General features: G+C 38.0%; 3 protein-coding genes across 3 annotated transcripts in view; 2 read left to right on the top strand and 1 right to left on the bottom strand.

The window, feature by feature from the left end:
* Positions 1 to 9,263, top strand: part of LOC134654190 (6-phosphofructo-2-kinase/fructose-2,6-bisphosphatase-like) — a 32,973-nt gene extending 23,710 nt beyond the window's left edge. Inside the window, exons 7-9 of the mRNA XM_063509643.1 lie at positions 571 to 805; positions 1,588 to 1,715; positions 8,780 to 9,263. Of these exons, the coding sequence (XP_063365713.1) occupies positions 571 to 805; positions 1,588 to 1,715; positions 8,780 to 8,887 (471 nt within the window). The 3' untranslated portion in view covers positions 8,888 to 9,263. The remainder of the gene's footprint in view (positions 1 to 570; positions 806 to 1,587; positions 1,716 to 8,779) is intronic.
* LOC134654219 (guided entry of tail-anchored proteins factor 1-like) overlaps positions 1 to 22,692 on the top strand; it is a 129,619-nt gene that overhangs the window by 13,216 nt on the left and 93,711 nt on the right. The gene's annotated exons all lie outside the window — the stretch shown is intronic.
* On the bottom strand, positions 6,335 to 8,233 carry LOC134654223 (uncharacterized). Its single transcript, XM_063509693.1, has 2 exons — positions 7,331 to 8,233; positions 6,335 to 6,683 (listed from the first exon to the last, which is right to left on the bottom strand). The coding sequence occupies exons 1-2, from the start codon at positions 7,680 to 7,682 to the stop codon at positions 6,607 to 6,609; spliced, it is 429 nt and encodes a 142-aa protein (XP_063365763.1). The 5' UTR covers positions 7,683 to 8,233; the 3' UTR covers positions 6,335 to 6,606.

The following is a 22,692-nucleotide window of genomic DNA, read 5'->3' on the forward strand; positions in this document are numbered from 1 at the left end:
AATGACTGAAGATGATAGTTTATTGTCTTCTATAACGCGGCATCTAATTCAGTCACATTTTTTACTTTAATGTCCACTCTGTTTCCGTTACTCCTCAGTTTGGATCCTCAGAGCTACTACATTTAGAACATCTAAATATTTCAGTATATAAAATTTATAGACCGGCCTGCACTAGAGTCAGACCGAGTAAAGTCTGCAGCGATTTTGGTAGCCCACGCAGTGCAAGTGTCATTTTAAACGTCAAACTTCTATGAATTTATGACGTGTCAATAACACTTGCACTGCGTGGGCTATCAAAATCGCTGCAGACTTTTCTTGGTCTAACTCTATAAAATTAATAGATTGGCATTTCTTGCACCACACTAAAGTCTATTTTTTTATTCGGTAGACTGAAATGACAGTTAATAGTATGAACATGAAATGTCATTCCAGAAAGTCTATTTTTTTATTCGGTAGTCTGAAATGACAGTTAATAGTATGAACATGAAATGTCATTCCATACTATTAACTGTCATTTCAGTCTACCGAATAAAAAAATAGACTTTAACTTTGTATAATTATCTTGTCCAGGGCATCTGCGAAGGGCTGACATACGAGGAGATGCAGGAGCGCTTCCCGCAGGAGTTCGCGTGGCGCGACCAGGACAAGCTGCGCTACCGGTACCCGTGGGGCGAGTCCTACATCGACATCATGACGCGACTGAGACCCGTGCTTTCGGCGCTGGAGGACGAACATAATGTCATCGTGGTGGGCCACCAGGCTGTGCTGCGGTGCATGCTGGGATATTTCCTCGATGCCAAGCTTGGTGAGTAAATTAAATGTGAATGTACCACCGTAGACATAAGCAAGAGATGAAAGTTTTGTTTTGAGCTTGGCAATGGATCATGCCTTAAAAAAAATCCGAGTGTTCGTAAGACAATCACGTGACTGCAATGGATCTACACGACTAGCCGCAATTTAGCTTGTCGCGTGACACATGTTTCTTAAAGCAATTTGACTGAAAGTTGATATTGTTGACAAGAGAGCATGTCCAAACCTGCGGGCTCAGCACGGTTCCATTTTTATCGACTATCACTATGCCCGTCACTTTCGCACTTACATACTTGTTAGAAACTGACAGGCATGGTGATAAACGATAAAAATGCGACCGTGCTACTAGGGCTGGGCATAGTTCTGGACAATCGACAGGAAATATAACAGACGGTTGATAAGCAAACAATACCTTTATGTCGGAATTGAGGACGTCTTTGTCAGAGTCTAGTGCAGATAAAGAAGGATGCATAGGTAACTGTTTATATTTAGACTGTTAACCAGTGTGAACATTCCTTTTTCTTTCGTTATCAATCGTGACTCAGACGTCTACATTGCTCTACGTTCATACTTTTGGACGCCAAATTTCTTTTTTTTATTTCTATGAGGATTACCCATTTCAAAAAAGCATTGATAGAATAAGGGCAATCCGATTTGTTATTCAAACAAACGGGCCTACGCTACCTCTCATGCATGAGATAGAGATGAGAGATATAGGTACCCCATGTTAGACCAATGCGGGTAGTGAGGCATAGTCAATAATTTTTTTTTTTCCAGACGAGCTCCCGTACATGAACGTGCCGCTTCATACCATCGTGAAGCTGACTTCACACGGCTACAAATACAATGTGGAGACCATCAAGCTGCCCATCGAGTGCGTGGACACCCACCGCCAACAGCCAAAGGTTAAATATTTAACCTGATAGAGTAGCTTAACCTTTTCAACGCCAAGAGCCACTAAACTGCCCTGCTAAGCCGAAAAGCGCTATCTCAAAACAAAATTCATTGCTAACTTATACTCTACTTTCTATAGCTGAGAATTCCATTTTCAAAATCATTTGTTTTTGAGATAGCGCTACTTGGCTTAGGAGGGCAGTAAAGTGGTCGAGTGCTGTCAGCCACTAAAAAGGCTATGACGGACGCTGTCAAAGCAATGCTGCTGACAGATAAGGTTTATTTTCGCTCTTCATATTGCAACCATTTGGCGTATAAGCCACATTTTAGCATGGGACGAAAAGCGTTGAAAAGGTTAAGCTTACTTTTCTATAGCAATCTGGTAAAAGTCGTAATAATCTGGTAAATATTTAATTTTTAGATTACAAACCCGGTAGATTAGCTTCCAGTTTGCAAAAGGCTTACTACTTCCTTTGAGCAAACGTTTGCTTTAAACCGGGGTGACTTTCAAATGCAGGGGCGACTTCGATATTTCAGTTTTTCAGGCGTTACATATTTTTATTCGGATTTTTTAGTAGTGTATGAATCAAACTGCGATTAGATTTAAGTATAATAATCAACTTTTATTGAAAGCTAATTTTTAAAAGCTACTACATCAGTTATGGCACAGAATGAAGAGCGCGCTGACAGCGCGCCACAGACAAACTTATCCTAAAATGTTGCAAGCAACAAATATTAACACTAAGGTTAAACATACAATATTTTATAAGCTATGTTCAGACTTGTCCTGAACATAATTGGGCCGGGCGAGTTGAGTTTAATTTAGATTTACAGATCAAAAACAAGAATTTAACGAGACACAACATTTAGTCAAGAGGTAAAGGACACAGCTTCGTAATAGGCCTGACATACAGTTTGTCCCCCATTTTCACCTCGGCCACTCTAACTCTACCATCCTTTCCAGGAAATATCTTAACTATGCGGCCCATTGGCCAACACAAAGGAGCAGTGTTTACATTTTTCACAAGAACTAAATCACCTATTTTTAAATTTGGTAGGTCATGCTTCCACTTGGGACGACTTTGCAACTGACAGAGGTAGTCTTTAGACCATGTTTTCCAGAAATCCTGCTTTAATCTAGTAACAATGCCCCAAAACTTTCTTAAGCGATTAACTGGGACTTCAGTTAAATCAACATCTGGGTAACTTGTTATCGCCGTACCAATAAGAAAATGACCTGGTGTCAAGTATTTGCCCTCATTAGGATCCAAGGATAGCAAGGGTCTCGAGTTCAAGACCCCTTCAAATTGAACGATCGCCGAGTAAAGTTCCTCAAACGTTAAACAATGATTTCCAACCACACGTTTTAAATGGAATTTGACACTCTTGACTCCGGCTTCCCAGAGGCCTCCAAATTGAGGCGCATAGCTTGGTATAAACTTGAATGAAATATATTTCTTATTACAATATCGATACACAGAATCTCTATGTTCATTTGAACATTGTAAATCATACAATTCTTTGAGCTGGTTTGCAGCACCTTTAAAAGTTTTAGCATTATCACAATAGATAACAGTGGGCATGCCACGTCTAGATATGAAACGATCGAGACATGCTAGGAAGGTTTCAGTTGTTAGGTTCGACACTAGCTCTACGTGTATTGCCTTTGTAGCGAAACATACAAAAAGGGCAATATAGCTTTTTGTAACAAGAGGTTTTCGTATTCTGGCAACTTTCGTGCTAAATGGACCACAAAAATCAATTCCAACATGCTGGAAAGCTCTACTAGCTGTAATCCTCTCTACAGGCAGAGAACCCATCAGCTGCTTTGCAGCTTCAGCCTTCAGACGCAAGCATGTGACACACTTGTTCACTACCTTCTTTACCTCCCTAATACCATTAATTATCCAATATTTTTGAGCCAAGGAACTCAGAACGGCTCTGGCACCCACATGCAAAAGACGCAAGTGCTCCGTTTTAATCAATAACGAAGTAAAAAATGACCCTTTCGGGAGAATAGGCGGATGCTTTCTAGCTTGCGAAATGTCTGCATTTTGCAGCCTGCCGCCCACGCGAAGGACACCACGCTGGTCCACGAAAGGATGTAAATCTGCTATCCCTGATTTAAGAGACCTACCCGATAGCAATGTTTCTATTTCGTTAGAAAAATGTTTCCTTTGCACATTTTTTATTATGACAAGTAACGCTTCTTGAAGCTCTTTAGGGGTTAGCAATGTAGAGTCATATCTATCACCTGACTTTGAAGCATTTTTATAAAAGCGATAAATATACGCTATAACATTTTGAAGCCTATGTAGACTAGAATATTTCTCAAAGAGGTGCGTGAATGAATCATCCCGCTGACTAACATTGCAAGATAAACCTTGGTTAATATTAACATCAAAATGCTTATCATGTAAGTCCTGACTGAGAGCCTTGTTATCAAATGCAGGGTGCAAATAATCCCTGTGTGACAAATATTCAGGGCCGTGCCACCACAATTGCTTTCCTTGCAAGCTTTGGGGCTCCACTCCGCGGGAAACCAAATCCGCGGGATTGTCACATGACTTTACATAGGACCACTGATCCTGATTTGTGAGTTCTAGAATTTTCTTCACCCTATTATTAACATAAGTATTGACCTTTGTTTTTGTAGCCTTGAGCCAACACAAAACTATTTGTGAGTCACTGTATAAATATGTATTATGCGCAAATCTAGCTTTTAGCTTTTCGCTGACTCTAGATGCCAGCTGTGCCAATAGTAGAGCGCTGTTAAGTTCCAGTTGCGGTATAGTAAGGCTTTTAGCCAGTGGGGCCACTTTTGACTTGGCACAAAGCAAACTCGACTCTACACTTCCGTCCGATTTAAAAATTCTTACATAAATGCAGCAACCGAAAGCTTTGAAAGACGCATCTGCATAACCCACTAACTCTACCAACTCACATTCGTGACTATGCACTAACCTAGGCAAAGAGACTCTACCCATCATTTTTAAATTAGCAAGAAATGTTTTCCATGCCTTAAGTTCAGCATCTGGTAAAGCTGTGTCCCAGCCCAAGGGCATAGACCACAAAACCTGCATAAATATTTTTGCTGAAACTATGATAGGAGCTATGAGACCTAACGGATCATAACATTTTCCAATAAATGAAAGAACTGTTCTTTTAGTATGATTGCTATCCTCATCATAGGGGGGACACTCAAATGTTAAGGTGTCTGAGGTAATATCGTACTTCAGACCTAAAGTTTTAATCACATTACTTGAATCTAGATTTATTTGCTCAAAGTACTTCAAATTCTCTGGCAAATCGTCCAAAACAGCTGGGTAGCTAGAGCACCATTTATGTAATTTAAAATTACCTAATTTAAATAACTCAATCAACTCTTTTTTAAGTTGGTAAAGATCATTAATATCATCTGAACCAGCTATGACATCATCTACATATGTATTATTTAAAATGGCTTGAGACGCAAGCGGGTAATCATGTCCAAATAATTTTACAAGCTCTATCAAACACCGAGTAGCTAGAAATGTAGAGCTCTTTAGGCCATATGTAACTGTCTGAAGCTGAAGGCAGCGGATTGGCTGGCTAGGACTGTCCCGCCAGAGGATATTTTGAAGGCATCTATGTTCAGGGCTAACAAAAATGCACCTAAACATTTTTTGAACATCACATATCAAGGTGAATAAATAGGTCCGAAACAAAATTAATATGTCAAAAAGCTCACCCTGCACGACAGGTCCATTCAGCATGACATCATTGACTGACAGCTTATTTTTGGATTTCATGCTTCCGTCCATCACAACACGAAGCTTTGTGCTTTTGCTGGCCTCGTTGAAAACAGGATGATGCGCTAGAAAGCTTACTGGTCCATTCAACATGTCATAAGAGTTAATATTGACCTCCCTAGCATGTCCCATTTCAACATATTCATCAATGAATTTTTTATACTGCTCTAGCAACTCTACATTTTTCATAAATTTTCTCTCTATCGAGTAAAATCTTTGTAAGGCAGCCGAAAAGGAGTTACCCAAATTTAGCTCACCTAAGGGGTGTTTTAACGGAATGTCTACCTGAAATTTGTTATTATTCAGAGTAACAGACTCCTGAAATATTTTTTCAGCCTTTTCATATTCATCAGAAACCTTTTGTTGGGGTTCTGGCACCTTTTCGGCTAGCCAAAATTGACTCATAACATTTTCTAATTTTGTACTATCGCTAATAGCAAAATTTGTTACTAAAGCAGTGTTTGAGATATTGCCAGATTGGTTTATCTTGCCACCGACAACATAGCCAAATAAGGTGCTTTGCAAGACAAGCCCCTCAGGCAATTTGATACAATCATTTAATAATGATTCAAAATAAATATCGCTTGCTAATAGCAATGAAATTTCTGATGGCGCATTAAAGTTTTCGTCAGAAAGTTTGACATGGCTTGGAAATTTCAGATTTGAACAATCAATATATTGTGGTGGCAAATGTGCCGTTACATCATCAACAACCTGACAGTCAACATTAAACTTAACATCTTCATATTGACAAGACTCCACAGGAATAATTACTGACCTATCCATAGTGGAGGTCTGTTTATTGACCCCAATTATATTTACACATTCGGCCTCAGTGGCAATACCTAGCCTTTCTACAAGAGAAGTTGTGGCAAAAGATTCACTTGAGGCGGTGTCAAGCAATGCACGGCAATAAACATCCCGGCCAAATTTATCAACTATCTTAACCTTTACTGTAGGTAATACTTTTTTATAAGATGCTTTCTTGACACATGTCAAAACAATAGATGCTGCCACTGATTGCTTGGCATCTGACTCATCCTCAGTATGCAAAAGGGTATTATGATGACCTTTACATATTTTACATTTAAACTTGTACTTACAAGGTTTATCAGCGTGAGAGTTTATACAAACTGTACACAGCTTCTTCTCTTGCACAAAAGCCAAGCGGTCCTCGACGGAGGCTTCCTGAAATTTTACACAATTATAGATTGCATGGCCAGGTTTAGTACAAAATTTACAACCAGGTAATGATGCTACAACATTAGCAACCTTGGGGTAAGATTGGAATTTAAGAGTACCTACATTCTCATTTAGGGTAATCTTTTGAGGCAAACTATCCTCTAGCGCCATAGCACGCCTTTCTAAAAATGTAATAAACTCTGACATCGTTGGAAGAGCTTGTGGGTCTCTCTCTAAATGGAAAGCCCGGCTAGTATATTGATCTAGCTTTCTGGATAATATTGAAATGAGCAACATATCCCATTTATCAACAGGTTCCTTTAAGTTTTTAAGTGCATGCAGCTGCTGCTGCACTTGTGATACAAATGACCTTATAGAGGCCGCAGTTCCCTTAGCCATGCATGGGATGTCTAAGATAACATGTATATGGCTTATGATAAGCCTGGACTTATTGTCATAACGCTTTTTTAATAACTCTAATGCCTCTGGGTATGAGGCATTGACTAAAGGCAAATTTACAATGACAGATAGCGCTTCATCAGACAAAAACTTTCTTAAGTAAAACAACTTCTGTACATCTGATAATGTTTTGTTCTTATCAATCACTGCTATGAACATTTCATAAAAGGGTTTGAATAGGGTAAAGTCCTTACCGTTGTACACTGGTATGTCAACATGGGGTAACTTCGAAGAAGAAACTCCAGCAGCTTGACCCGTAGCTGACCCTCGTAGAGACCTGAGAGTCTCATTGATCTTAGCTATCGTGCTAAAGTAGCGGTTCTCAAAGTCACCTGCATCCTCTGTGTCCTTGTCATCAAGGTTCAATATATCAAGTTGGATTGCCTCATAATCTTTGAGGGACGAGGCTAGTTTTTCCTTACGAGCCTCCAAGGACTCCAGCGAGGCGGAATTTAAACTATTGGGGTCGTTGACAAACTGCTCGATGCGAGTCATTGACGCCTTAACTTGGCCGCGCATAATTTTTAACTTCTTGAGCTCCGCCATTGCCGTATTTCATAAAACAAACGCTCAATATAACTGGAAACACTATTTAAGCACAAACCCGCACTTTGGTACAAGAACTTGTTAAAAATTGCAGTTGAAAAGTATAATAACAGTATGTTATGCAGTTGCACAAACCGTGAAGAAAATTCCGATTGACAGACGTCACTGTGACAGCCACTTGTCACTTTTACCGCCAACTCTGAAAAAGGCAGCCACACACGCACCGATGACGACGTTCCGTACTACCAACCTTACAATCTAGTCCCACCTGAGTTGACAATCTGTCAAAATGTTCTCGATGTACCGCTCATACAAATCTGCCGGTACTTGCACAAAAATTCCTTTGTGCCGACGAACGGGAACTTTCGCAATGATCGTTGCAGCACGGAAATAAACGATTTCGGGATAATATCAACCAAAATCACAATGATAGCTTCGTCCAAGCTATGGGTTGGACGAGGTTGCGGCGGGCGGCGACAAGATATAGCAAGTCACGTTCGCCCTGCCAGCAAGCGAAGCTCGTAGTATAACCACCGAACCACTGATTCTAAACTTTTTTTAAACCGCGAAGGACCAAAATCGCATGTATGAATCAAACTGCGATTAGATTTAAGTATAATAATCAACTTTTATTGAAAGCTAATTTTTAAAAGCTACTACATCAGTTATGGCACAGAATGAAGAGCGCGCTGACAGCGCGCCACAGACAAACTTATCCTAAAATGTTGCAAGCAACAAATATTAACACTAAGGTTAAACATACAATATTTTATAAGCTATGTTCAGACTTGTCCTGAACAAGTAGTAGGTAAACAAGTATGTATAATAATCTAACTTGTTACACGAACCGTTCGAGAAAATAATGAATAATGATAATTTAGTGGCAGTTTTAAAACTATCAAAGTATCCCCAAAATTTCCTAAAGTCACCTCGTTTTACGGTACTGATCAAATAAGCTTAGGAATGTCTGCATAGCAACGCTTTGGCAAACTATAATTAAACAAATATACTGCACAGCTTGGCACATATGATGCCTATAATAACCAAGAATAGCGTGTTACTATGAAAATTCCTCATATTCATATTCATTCTTCCAGAACTGCTCAATCACAAGGAGTTCCATCGACGCGTTGGTGACCGTGCCGTCGCACTACGACACGCTGCCGTCCAACCTGTGGCAGAACCCCTCCGAGACACAACTTTAGGCCCACGGGCCGGCCCACGCGGCCGCCGCTAGTTAAACCATACCAGCATTACCAGGGCCCGAGCCCCGGCAGTATGCAGTCCACGGTAGTGAAAAACCTTGGATTAATAAAGAAACGATATCGCGCCGAGGTACACCGCAAAAAGAGTGCGGTATGCTTAGTAACTTATGTGCAGAGAGCTCATTTTTCTCTGCTGAATGCACTCTAAGCGAGCTCAGTGAAAAACTTTGGTGTCATTCGTTTCTGAAAGTGTGGACGTTGAGCAAACTCTAGCCTTTTAAGATTGATTTTTAATAGAAGTTATTCCGTTCAAAATTACTTTTAAGAAATTGAATTTTGCTTCAAATAACGCTTGATCGTCAAAGATTAGCGTGATTCGTACAAAGATGTATATGGAATGTATGACAAGCCTGTGTATGTAATGTGATCTTCCAATGCGCATTAATAAGACTGAAGAAATTGAATCCAATCCAATGAAAAGTGTTGAAGTCAATTCGATCTACATAATATTTTTTGTGTTCGTTATTCTTAAGTTAATAGATAAATCCCTTTGCTAAGTTACTTTATTTTATGTTTTTATAGTACGTTACCTATATTAAATATATCTTGCATGCTTAAAGACCTAAGATTTTTTGATTTAATAAGTTTTTACAACTTTGAACAAATACACAGGTATCACTTTTAGTGGCTGTTGTTCAAAGTTGAAATAATGACTCATAAACAGAAAAACAACTTATACGATTACCTGTTATTATCAGACAATGAGTATTCTTTCGACCTTATCAGTAATATTAAGTTTTATTATAAGTTTGATCTTTTCTCTATAATTAGGAATTAATTACGCTTATTTAGGGATTTATCGTAATCTGCAGATACGAGTATCGATATGTTTAACGTGCGCAGTAATTGTTTATTGATGGTTTATTTGGGCTATTTTGCAGTTTTAAACTATGATTTAGTTTATTTTACTGCTAACTTGTATGACTGAAAATATTTCAATTGTGAAAGGTCAATTTAAGCTAAGAGTTGGGTAGACGCCCTCCCCGTCAGTATGTCGAGAATATTCTTGTTTATAATCGTTTCGTGAAGAATATTCTATTCGTTTATGACAACGACTTTTAATCGTATTAATTAGTAATTACGGGGATTGGGAATTCTTAGACAATAGCTCATTAGTATTGTAAGAATAAGAGCACATGTAACATTATAGGATTCTGTTACATTTAAGGAATATATTTTCCACCTATATTGTTAATTTTCATGGAGTTGAAGTAGAAGGAATGGAACAGTCTATTAAGCATTAAGATTGAGTGAAGACGTAGGTTCTCAATATTAATTATATTTTTTTTAATAAATAACTAAATGAATATTACTATGTTTTATTTTTTCTCAACTTGGCAGAACTCGGTAACTTGCTCATACCCGCGTAAATAAATAATTCTCAATTACTTATTCTAACTTTCCACAGTGAATTTATGAGAATCTTAAAACTTTATTATAACATATCATATAGATAATATGAATATACATACATATTATATTTTGATGATGAAATGAATCAAACAAAAAAGTTTAAGTACTTATAATATGAAATTAAAAACTCATTCATCAGTCATTATACGTATTAATAGTACATTATTGTCGAGGTTCGGAAGTAGCTACTTGCAGGCTGAGGATTCGTTTTAAACGGACGACCTTGGGAGTCCGTTTAATTGAATCCGAAGCCAGCAAGTAGCCTTCCAGCCGAGTCATATATAGTGCTTTTCTCAAAAATGGTGCAAGAAATAGAAATATTTTACAGAAGCAACGTTTTAATTTTCACTGAAAAAAGTAAAACCATTAAAAAGATTTGCTTGCCGCCTTTAAAAAAAATAAAGAAGTGTATTTTTCTGCTGAAAATACGCCAACGTATTTGAGACACCTAAATAGTCGCGGTACCAACATTATAATAATAAGTGCTGATCATCTGTTTGGCTGTTTAATGGACCTAAGCCTTCATTTGATATGGCCATTTAAAGTTTTAAAAAGTTTGGAACTCGTTAAATAATGGAATATGTATGCAACATTGCAGTCCCGAAATCGAGACTGCAATGTTTTTAATTTTTTAATTTTTTGAATGACCATAAACTACGCACTTCGCGACCTATTTTTTAACCGGCAACGTCGACTTTGCCGTCCATTTTTGAGAAAAAATTAAATATATCTTATTGATACTGTTTTAACACCCCCTGGCACTGACTTAAATTTAACCGACTTGGTTTCACATTACATCTCAAAACTTTTTTGTAGTAGAAGAATTGCGTTGCGAGACTTGCATCTTTTTACATGTACCTATCTAATGTTTTTGATGGGATTTTACCCTTTTTGAACGTCAGAAGGCGACAAAGGCATATTCCGTGCCCCGGACACCAATGGTATATGTTTGTGTGACGTTGTCAACCCCGGGACATGTCTTTCTTATTTCTCAATCAGCAGACTGCTTTTTATGTGATTGACGTGGGATAAAAGATTTTTTGAAGAGTCCGGTTGGCCCACCCGCTCTGAAGTTGTCTAAAAGGTGACTTTTACACAGGTATTTAATAAATGGTGACTTTTTTATGGCTACAATACGAGTAGCTTATAATTGTGTAGCTTAATTTAATCTATATCTATAATAACGTAAGTATGAGGAAATTAAAAGACTAGCACAAGAAATAAATGTTTGGCGATTACTCCACCGACAAGAGCAATATAAAGCTCATGTTATGATGAATTTTGTTTCAACTTTTCGACGCCGTGTCAAACACAAAAGCTGTCACTCAGACGCCATCGCCACTTCATTGAAATGTCAAAACTGAAATTGAACTTTATGCATATGCACGTAGGTCTATGTTGCTCTGTGGTCTGTGACCGATTAATCGGTCTTGGGCGTTGAACCTACGGTGCGGATATATCGGTCATTGACGTCCAAAAGGTTAAGCAGCAAATCAATGTTAACGTCATCCCTCGGGAACGTTCTGTCGGGACTACCCGGGACTATAATATTATGTAATATGTAAGTCACATTTAGAAACTAGGCTCCATAATTTTTGGCTACCTTTGGAAGACACTTTGTGGTTTTCTCTTTGTTATCAATGTTATGAGTTATATGATTATAGGTAATTCACATGACATAATTTTCTAAAAAGTAGATAAGTAATTGCCTTGAAACTATTACAAAAACAAACATTCATCCACCAGCGCAATGTTTACCTGCATCAGGCAGTATAAGTTAGTAATCCAAGGTTTAAGTACTAAAAATAGACATCTACAATTTTACGGGCCAATGCGACAAAGTACGAAAGAGTTATTTATCTACATTCAACACATGACTTCCGAGGCCGCCTTAAATAAAAATCCAGAGCAATTTTTTCAGATCTCGCGGCAGACAGACAGTCACCACCGCTGACCGGTCGGGGCGGTCGGGCGACTGACCTTTTGAGCTCGTGACCTCAATATAAGTACAATATAGCATGGTAATAAAGAGTAGTCTGACTAAGACAAGGAAGTCTACCTAAAGTTCTCTTCTAGACGCTCTTGAGTGATACGGATAGGTCCGATAGGTATTTTTTTATATCGCGTGATATCAGGTAGCCATGCATCCGTTGTCCCCGCATTTTGCCACAACGCATGGGAGCCTGGGGTCCGCTTGGCAACTATACTTCGTTTTTTTTAGCATTAGAAATAAGGTAAACAATCTTGATGTGTCTTTTAATTGAAAAACACATTTTAAAAATATGTTACGGTAATATGTAACAATTATGAATCTAATACGATCTTTTATAGTCTTCTGCTTTCATAAGTAATAGTTATAGATTTTTAAAGTGTTTTTCAATTAAAAGACATGTCAAAATCGCTTACCTTCTTTCAACTTCTTTCTAATGCTAAAAAAAACGAACTATAATCCCAAGAAGCCGTAGGCATGCAAAGCTCTTCATGCAAGGAGTAGACTCCGGCTGGAGCAAAAAGCTTTGGAAACTTAGCAAAAGACAACTCCAAATCATAACGGGGGTGTTCACTGGCCATTACGGGGTCAAAGGAATTCTGACCAAGATGGGACACTCTGACAACACCGATTGTCGTATGTGTGGCGAAGAGGAAGAGACAGTGAAACACTTAATGTGTGAATGTCACGCCCTAGCCAGACAAAGAATGAAGGACTTTGGAGCAGGATATCTGGAACCAAAGGACTTTAAAACGCTACCCATGAGCTCCATCATCCGACACATGGATATGGTGGGAAAAGCTCTTGAGTAGCTGACGGATCTTCTCCAGGGGGTAATTGCACAAAAGATCCCTGTGGGTCGAGGTGTATCCGTAAGGGCCCCCGAAAATAATAAGATAAGGCACTAGTTTTTATGAAAGCGAATGCCATCTGACCTTCCAACCCAGACCGTAAACTAGGCTTTATTGCTTATTGGAATTAGTCCGGTTTCCTTACGATGTTTTCCTGAACTTCACTGAGAAGCGACTGGGGTAATATCAAATGATATTTCATACATAAGTTCCGAAAAACTCATTGGTACGAGCCGGGCAGCTGGGGTTTGAAGTTTGAACCCGCAACCTCCGGATGGCAAGTCGCACGCTCTTACCGCTAGGCCACCAATGCTTAACTCCTAACCAGAAATCTTAGCAGTTAACAGAGGGATATATCAGCTTAATAGAGGCAAAACAAACGACGACCGGGACATCATATTTTTCACCCGTGCTACGAGCTATGTCCAAGATATAGTTGTGAAAAGGAATTTTTAGACCTCAGTCGTCAATCATAGTAAGTTAAGCCAACAATTATAGTACATATATCAAGTGGCAAGTAGATTATTATCAATTATCATGCTTAAATATTACGTCATTCCAAATCGTGCATGAACTAACAACCGAAGTACTGAATGAGTTCTTACACAATGACTATGTTACATGATTGATGTCATAGCCTGATTGTTATCCTGCGACGTCTTATGCATTCTGAAATTCTGTATGAGTTGAGTACCTAACAATAGCATAACATCTAGATAATCAATGGGAGTATGGACACAGTCTCGATGTGTTTCATTTGGTTCACTCATTAGTCATTACCTATTCATTCTTCTTCTTATGACACTGGTATAAGTTGCAATACTATAATCGGTGTATAATAAGCTTTTGGCAAAAATTTCATTTTTGGTACAAGCTTTTATCGCTGACTGTATTTTTCTTGCGACAGACAACTAATATACTCATCGAGACAATTCTAAAAACCCCTAACACAATTAGGTTGCGTTGTTTCATCAGAGAATTCCTATGGCCACCTCCTGTCTCCATCATCAGATCAGCATTGTCACCCGACTTACATGTGTATGCAAAATTTCAGCTCAATCGGAAACCGGGAAGTGGATCAAATTTAACTGGCAACATACAGTGGGCTTAGCACGGTAGCAGTTATCACGCAATATGGTATAAATTATGTGAATAAAACGTTAGTTACCGACGATTTTATCATGCATACTATGGTAGCAGACGATATATGGAGTTATCCACATTTGACAGCGGTAGATGACAGAAGACAATTTGCATAACATGGGGGTTGGATAATTTGACATATTATCCCATTTTGACAGTTCAACTTAGTTAATTTTATCTAAGTGCTTCTTAGGTGACGATAAGCCTTGTCGTGAAAGCAAAACTAGTGAATAAACCTATTACAAATACAAATTACAGGTAAATATCCGTTTTTCTATGATTATATTGAGAGTTATTAGTTACAATGTTCCGCTTTATATAATATAGTCAATATTTTATTTGCAGGGAAGTCAAATTTTATTATTCCTACTCGCGGCTGCTGTTGAAGAAACAAAGCGTCGAAAAATCTCGTGCATAGCTTTAGAAACGCTTGCAACCCGTTTGATATGCCAGACGAAGAGTTTCGGCATATTTACAGAGTGTAAGGAGTGTGCAGTGCATTTATGTGCCGAACTTAACGCAGAGTCTCAAAACGGTGATGGATTACCAAAACACCTTAAAGGTAAAGCTTAATAAAATTGTAGTGTTTCTTTAAAGTTAATATGTATTCCATGTAAGACAGGCGTCTCAATGACAATGCTACTAAACTCTTAAATACTATGTCATATTATAATTGTAAAAATTAGTATGTTAAGATATTCTGTTGCACAATCTTATACTTATGCTACTAACTTACTAACAGAGGTTACTTATTTAAGCCACTTTTTACCTCAACATTCATATCCTAACCTAAAGGGGAAAGTCTACTTACCTAGGTACTTGAAAATATTACATCTATGTTCTTATTTGTTTTAGGTTTTAACAGTATTAGCTGTAATACTGGTAGCTGATGGCAACTACCAACGCGGGACTAGTCAAGATGATGGCTTGTCCATAGGCCAGACTACTGTAAGTCAATACCTTTCTCGAGCAACTTGCACACAGAAGGTAAGTTCTTTTGAGCACTGAATTAAGTACTTACTAGACATAAAAAACTGTGACGTTCCACTAGGCGTGTCTTAGTAACTTTTTTGAATAAGTATGAGTGTGGCTGTATTGTGCAATGAGATAGGTAACTATTGTTTGATAGTTATGTTAAGTAGTTACTGGGTCTAGGATACATACTGTTATTCTTCATATTCAATTATTCATTATGTGAAAAAAACTGACAATCACAATATAAATTCCTGAAAATCTACCATGTGTAATTTTAAGTGAAATTGTATATTGTGAGATAAATAAATCATATCATATCATAATCTGGGAATGCATTTAAGGTTTAACTAAGGCATCCAGTTCTAGTTCTAATGTGCTGCATTGTTGACAAACATACTTAGTCATATTTTTATTCAAAAAAAAAATACAGGCCTATTGCTTGATGACTAGCGGAATGCGCAGCAAGCAGCAACCTCGAGTCTAGGACAAATCTTAACTTTCATATTTTTGGTGTGCATCAGTAAGCGTTCATATTGCTCTTCACGAGACTCCAATGGATAATACATATATATAAAAACTAGCGGATAATATATATAAAAACCAATGGATATTATTCCCCGAAATGGTCGTTCCCGTCGATTAGTTACTAGTAGCTATATTTTGGGTGCAAATAGCCTGCACTCATGTGAAAATATTTCATTCATAGCTGCCACATGAACCTGCTGTTACTTATTTCCTTATTTTTCTTCCAGAAAACTTCTCGTGGATACAGGGGGAAATTAAGGAAGGCGCTCCCCGAGGACTTCCTAAGCATCATGCACAAAACCGGCTGTTGTTAAGAGCCCATCAACCTGCACACTAGCGCCACTGCTAAGTAATCGTGATTATTTCAATTTAACGAAATATATTTAAAAAAGGGGGCCGCTACGCATTGTATCTTGTATTAAAGTACCTTTTGCATACTCGTACATCAAACTAGTTTCTATGTTGCTGGATTCCTCAATCTATGCGTCCAAGTTAAAACGGCCGTTTTTGTTTTGAGTTTATAGATTGACGAATTCAGCAACATAGAAACTAGTTTGATATATTCACAAGGTACTTTAATACAAGATACAGTACGTAGCGGCCCCCTTTTTTTAAATATCTTTCGTTAAATTAAAATAATCATGATTATTTAGCAGTGGCGCTAGTGTGCACGTTGATGGGCTCTTGAGAATGTGCGCGTGCGAGCCAGCTTAATAAATACTTATTTCGCCTATAACCAACTATGTTTTACTATCACACAAATACCTACCTAATCTATTTACCTATTTTTCTATGGTCAATCTTCATACAAAACAGCATTCCCCGCATGTAGGTGTCGCTTATTCTTATTTTTCATTTTAGCATACAAAATCTGTCACTGTTACTACTTATAGCTTCTAAACGTATTTAATCCGACTTTCATATATATACACTATAGTATAATTAAAGCATTTTAAGCACGTTCTTATTTAAAGACGCATCTAGTTAGTCTGTGGCGGTCAAAAGGTTAAATAAGAATATTCCTAAATGCTCTATTATGCTATAAGTCTACCTACTTTAGTAACTATAACTACGGTCAGACAGAGTTTAATACTCTAATAATTAATGTTAAATTTTAAAAAACTATGTTAAATTCATTAACAACAATGTCAATATTCTCGCGGCGTTGGCACTGTTGTCAGTCTTCTATGTTTACTAGGTAAGTTAAGAGCCCGTCAACGTGCACACTAGCGCCACTGCTAAATAATCGTGATAATTTAAATTTAACGAAAGATTTTTTTAAAGGGGGCCGCTACGTATTGTATCTACATAGTATTAAAGTAACTTTTGAATACATCAAACTAGTTTTATGTTGCTGGATTCGCCGATCTATGAACTTAAAACAAAAACGGCCGTTTTAACTTTGGACGCATAGATTGAAGAATCCAGCAACATAAAAACTAGTTTGATGTATTCAAGAGGTACTTAAATGTGACGGAATCTATGAAAAGGGACCTTATTGTCGATGGCGCTTACGTCATTATTAAAGATGCTCCGATATAAATATAATGCCGCGCGATGTAAGCGCCATCGACAATAAGGTCCCTTTTCATAGATAATGCCCCAAATACAAAATACAGTACGTAGCGGCCCCCTTTTTTAAATACCTGACGTTAAATTTAAATAATCACGATTATTTAGCAGTGGCGCTAGTGTGCACGTTGATGGGCTCTTAACAATATCGGCTCTGTGCTGCTGGAGAGAATATTATAAATGGGTAAATAACACAACTATTGCCAAAAAGATAAACCAAGTTTATTTTCACATTAAATTATGGTATACAAACAAATCATTAATTGTCGTCCCCGGTGCGAAAGTGCCCATGATGCTAACAACTTTTCAACGCTGGATTACTATGGGCAGCTTTTGCACCAGGAACGGCTCGGAGCGAGGGCCGTAATGTATAGGTATACATAGTAATGACCTGAAAAGGGAAAAAGTGTTTTGGTCTCAGACACACTCAGAGTACTCAGACAACGATATAACCGGAGAGTTAGCCACGGAAATAGGTACTTATGCAATTTATAGAGCAACGTAATCCCTCTAGTTAGTGTGCCATACTATCATTATTAATTAATCCGGTCGCCTGGCAGCAGTTCAGCGGTGGGTGTGAGAGTGGTTGGGCAACAACGGAGTTGTAAAATCAATTGAAGGTGTGCAATTTATAGAGCTCTGTGTTTGGTGTGATATTATAGCTAATTATGTATTTAATTCAAATATAACAATGCCAGGCGTTTTTGCTTTACGTATATAATCCACTCGTACTTTTCGCAATCGTACTTTTTGTACTCTGTCACAGAATAAATAATAGTACTACTCTGTTCGATTACGCCTAGGTATGTGTTAAGAAAAAGTAGAAGACATATACAACTATGCGTGAAGCAATTGTGAGTCAGGTGCAATTTGCTCATGGTCTTCCTGCAGGCGCTCAAGTGGTTTGTGTACTTTCATCACCTGACACTACTATTCCCCCAAATAAAACGCCTGGCATTGTTATATTTGAATTAAATATATAATTAGCTATGATATCATTTTACAACCCCTTTGTTGCCCATCCACTCACACACCCACCGCTGAACTGCTGCCATGCTGGATTAATTAATAATGATAGTATGGCCCACTAACTAGAGGGATTTCGTTGCTCTATAAATTGCATAAGTACCTATTTCCGTGGCTAGCTCTTAGACTAATATATATAATATACAAATACTTAAATACATAGAAAACATCCATGACTCGGGAACAAATATCTGTGCTCATCACACAAATTAATGCCCTTACCGGGATTCGAACCAGGACCGCGGCTTCACAGGCAGGGTGACTACCCATTAGACCAGACCGGTCGTCAAAACATATATATGTACTTACATAAGAGAATTTGGGACGTTAGCCGCGTACCCTGCCTCGTTTCCAGCCTTGGCCACCGGTGGACTTGATCACTTTATCTTTAGTGTATGACATCTATTTCAATTTATAAGAACTGAAACAAACTACTAATGATGTCGCGGGGTAAACTATAAAAATACTAACGCGTTGGCCACATTGCGCGACTGGCTCCGGCTAAGGCAGGGAAGGCTAGATGGGAACGAAAGGTCCGATCGCTGTGTCTCGCTACAACCTATGGTTGTCGCCTTAGCCGAAGCCAGTCGAGCAATGTCATGGCCAAGCCGTAAGGCTAAAGGCTTCGTCACACAGGCGCGTTTTCCGGGCGGGGCGTTAGCGGGGCGCGCCGCTTTTACATATAAAACGCTCACGCCCCGCCCGGGAAACGCGCCTGTGTGACGGAAACTTAAGCGTATGCTGAGACGCAGGCGACGTAGGTCACGCAGCGCAGCACAGAACGATTTTTGTAAAGTATAGAACGTCCTTTAGGTACGCACACTCCAGAGTAAGGACGTTCCATACTTTACAAAATCTGCTCTGTGCTGCGCTGCATGAACTGCGTCGCCTGCGTCTCATAATACGCTTAGCCTAGTGGCATTATTCATAAAAGTGTTACTGCCCTGAATTAGCTATGAATCGTTTGTCTTTATCTGTCATTTTGACTTAGATAAAGATAAGATAAAAGATAGTTTATTCAAGTAGGCATAATTACAATGCGCTTATGAACGTCAAATAAAGCTAGGTAGACCGGCTCCCTTATGTATTTGAAAGAAAGGGATAAAAAATTATTTAACTAAATCAGGTCCGTAAAGTTTTATGAATAAGGTGGTAAGTACATATTATCTTGTCAAATAAAAATGATATTTTTGATAAAAGTTTTTATTGCCGACTATAAAGGCCCCTGTACACAATGGGCCATCGCCGGCCAAACCAAGGGACGCAGCCATGCGGTAGAATGAGATAGCAATATCACTTGCTCCCTCTAACGCATAAATGCGTCCCCCAGAATGGCGCATTGTGTACTGGGGCCTTAACAGGCAATTAATACCTACTCATAAAAACAATTTCTAAGAAACCCAAACACAAATTAGGTTGCTTTATATATATCAAAGAGTTTCTTTGCCCACATCCTGCGTCCATCATCAGATATTCGGTGGTACCATAATATTGCGTTATCAGTTATCACCCAACTTAAATAATGTATATTAAGTTTTAGCTCAATCGAATAAAGAGACGTGGGGTCTAATTTATCTTGTAATATGTACTTGATACATACATTGCAACTTAAAGGTTTGTTAGAAAAAACCTTTTAAATACCACTGTAATAGTTTCACCTACATATGCTTAACAAATAAACACTTTTACTATTGACTTCGAAATGCATGGACGTGCCTGCTGAGAAGTGTGTTCCAGGCAGAAAGTCAGAACTTTTTTTTGGCGCACTCTCTCGTTCTATAGCTAAATATTATGACTATCCCTTTTCTAAATAAGTCATTAAATAATTGAGGCTGCAGATTTTAGTTAATTTCTATCGTGTCCTCGATAACTTGAGTGTCCTCCAATATGTTATGACTGAAACAGAAACAAATAGATTAGATGAGGTCATGATTCTATAGTGGCGCAGGCTAGTACAGAGGTTCATTTGCAAATTATAAGAAATTAAAGTCATTTTTAGAAAGCTGTCGTTTTTAAGGCAGGGGGATTTTATAGTTTCATTGGTCCGATTTCGTTTCGACTGAAAATAAATTAAATTTTGTTCCAGTAACTATTAATCCGTTATTTACAGCATTTTTGTTATTATTATTTTATTAAAGAGTAGCTATTATGTATTAAAGTGTAGTCTATGCCACCTGCGGCATAAAAACATACCAATGAACATCTTATTCAACAATATTTGTCTCAGTAGTTAAGCTTTTATGCTAGGGTAATACACGACACAAACATACCCACACACATACATACATACCTACATACATAGGCTGCTAAAATCATAATTCTTCCCATTGTCACGTATACAATCAAACCACTTAGGGTATTGCAAATGAAAACATTTAAAATAAGAGTACCTACTTAAATCTTTCAATTAAACTGCTGGCAATACACACTAGGCTATGCCTGCGCAGTTTAGCATGTACACTGTACAGTTCAACTGCACAGGTAAAGCCGGTTTGGAAACTGCAGTCGAATGCCTTTTTACCTGTGCAGTTAGACTGTACATAAAAATTAAATATTAATAATATTTTATCCTTATGTCTTAGATTCATGGCACAAAGTGTGGTGGTGTTTTTCTTTTGTCAATACACTTGAATTCTTACATACAAAACCAGCTTCTACAATATTCAGACAGGGTAAAAAAAAACAATTTTGAAAGTGAGGTCTACGGGTTCCAAAGTTTTTAATTGTTGTTACAATCATTATGACCTTTTTCTGCAGTGTGAAAAAAATGTCAATTGGTAGTTTAGTAGTGTATCTTTCAATGTTGTTAACTCTAGTTTACCAAAAACAAGTATAACAAACTAGAACTTTCTAGTTAGGTAATTAATCTACAGTTGGATCAACTTTTACAACATCCATTGTTGCCATGACAACTTCATGCAATTATAGTAGTCATAGAACAGTTTTTAACAAACTTTTGTCACTTAGTAGAACATAGTCATAGTAGAAGATCAGTGTCAATAGTTTTAAATGGCACAATAAACTCTTCATGATTTTAGTTTAAGAAAGGTGTACTTACATCTCCAATCCTTGATTCTTCTGGATCCATTTTAGACAAGCCAGTTCTCCCGGTAATTGGTTGAGTTGCCGCTCACTGCTAGCGGAGGCTGGGTTGCTGCCACATTGATTTTTCTAACTTTGCAGCTCAATTAACGACAAGTCTGACAATAAAAATAGAATTTATAGATAATTGACACATTTAACAGCTAAATTGTATTCAGTGATGACTTGATGACCCTACCTGCAACGGTAGTTAGAAACTGGATTTGGGCTAATATCAACAAGATAAACAACAAACATTAACACATTAACTGCCAGCGACTCACTAGGGGAGTTCACTGTTCGTAGGCGCTTTTTGCTACATACGGTTTTTCCCGTGTTATCGGCTACACTCGTAGCGCGTAGCTCGCGCTGGCACTGAATGTTTTAAGTAATGCTAAGTTATGGATGTTTCTTGTGTCCATACTACAAACTTTGCTTAGTTTGAGATGAGGTTGATCTGTATTAATTATTAGCATAGTACTTACCGACTTCCATGCCTGCTGCCACTGATCTGTACGGATCGTGCTCTCATAGAACTTGTATGCAGCACTGCACTTATCTCTGGCTTCCGAGAGGCTCATGGTCCTCCCTGTACTCCCTGTAGGCGAACAGGGGATGCTGAGTTATATATTTTGCTAGCATTTTCTTCTGCGTTAATGCATCGACTGAAAAACATATTCATGACAAAATCAGTTATGATCAAACGAATTATAACTTTTTCTGTAAATAAATTATTGGTTTTTAGAGAAACTTACATTATGCGTGGCATTTTCTTTAGATTTCACAGCAAATCAGTATTTTTCTTCAACTTGGTTTGTATTCTGATATTTTCACTGATCACGCGCGTACGCGATGCTTGTCAATGTCAAATTATTGTCAATTGACTCAATTGTCAAACACGATTATCCGTGCATGTTATAATGTAGGTCAATTTGTATAAAGCTGTCACTCATTTAAACACTTTTCAATTTGGAAGTGTAGTAATAAAATTGACTATTCATGTTCAAACTATGTCCGACACACGTCCGACATATGAATAAGGGCAGCCATTGAATAGATTTTTCATAAGCTCTACGCATAGACAGTCGTGGTCACTATCGTATGATAGTCGATAACTTTATTCAATATCGACGTGGTAGGCTTATCGTAGCTCGGGGCCATGCTCAGCG

The sequence above is a fragment of the Cydia amplana genome, chromosome 14, assembly GCF_948474715.1.
Source record: "Cydia amplana chromosome 14, ilCydAmpl1.1, whole genome shotgun sequence".
Classification (NCBI taxonomy): Eukaryota; Metazoa; Arthropoda; class Insecta; order Lepidoptera; family Tortricidae; genus Cydia; species Cydia amplana.

Excerpts from the sequence above, each read along its gene's own strand:
- LOC134654223 (XM_063509693.1), bottom strand. The coding sequence starts at position 7,682 with ATGGCGGAGCTCAAGAAGTTAAAAATTATGCGCGGCCAAGTTAAGGCG. Across the intron at positions 6,684-7,330 it reads TGACATACCAGTGTACAACG|GAAGCCTCCGTCGAGGACCG; the intron begins GTAAGGACTTTA and ends GTAAAATTTCAG.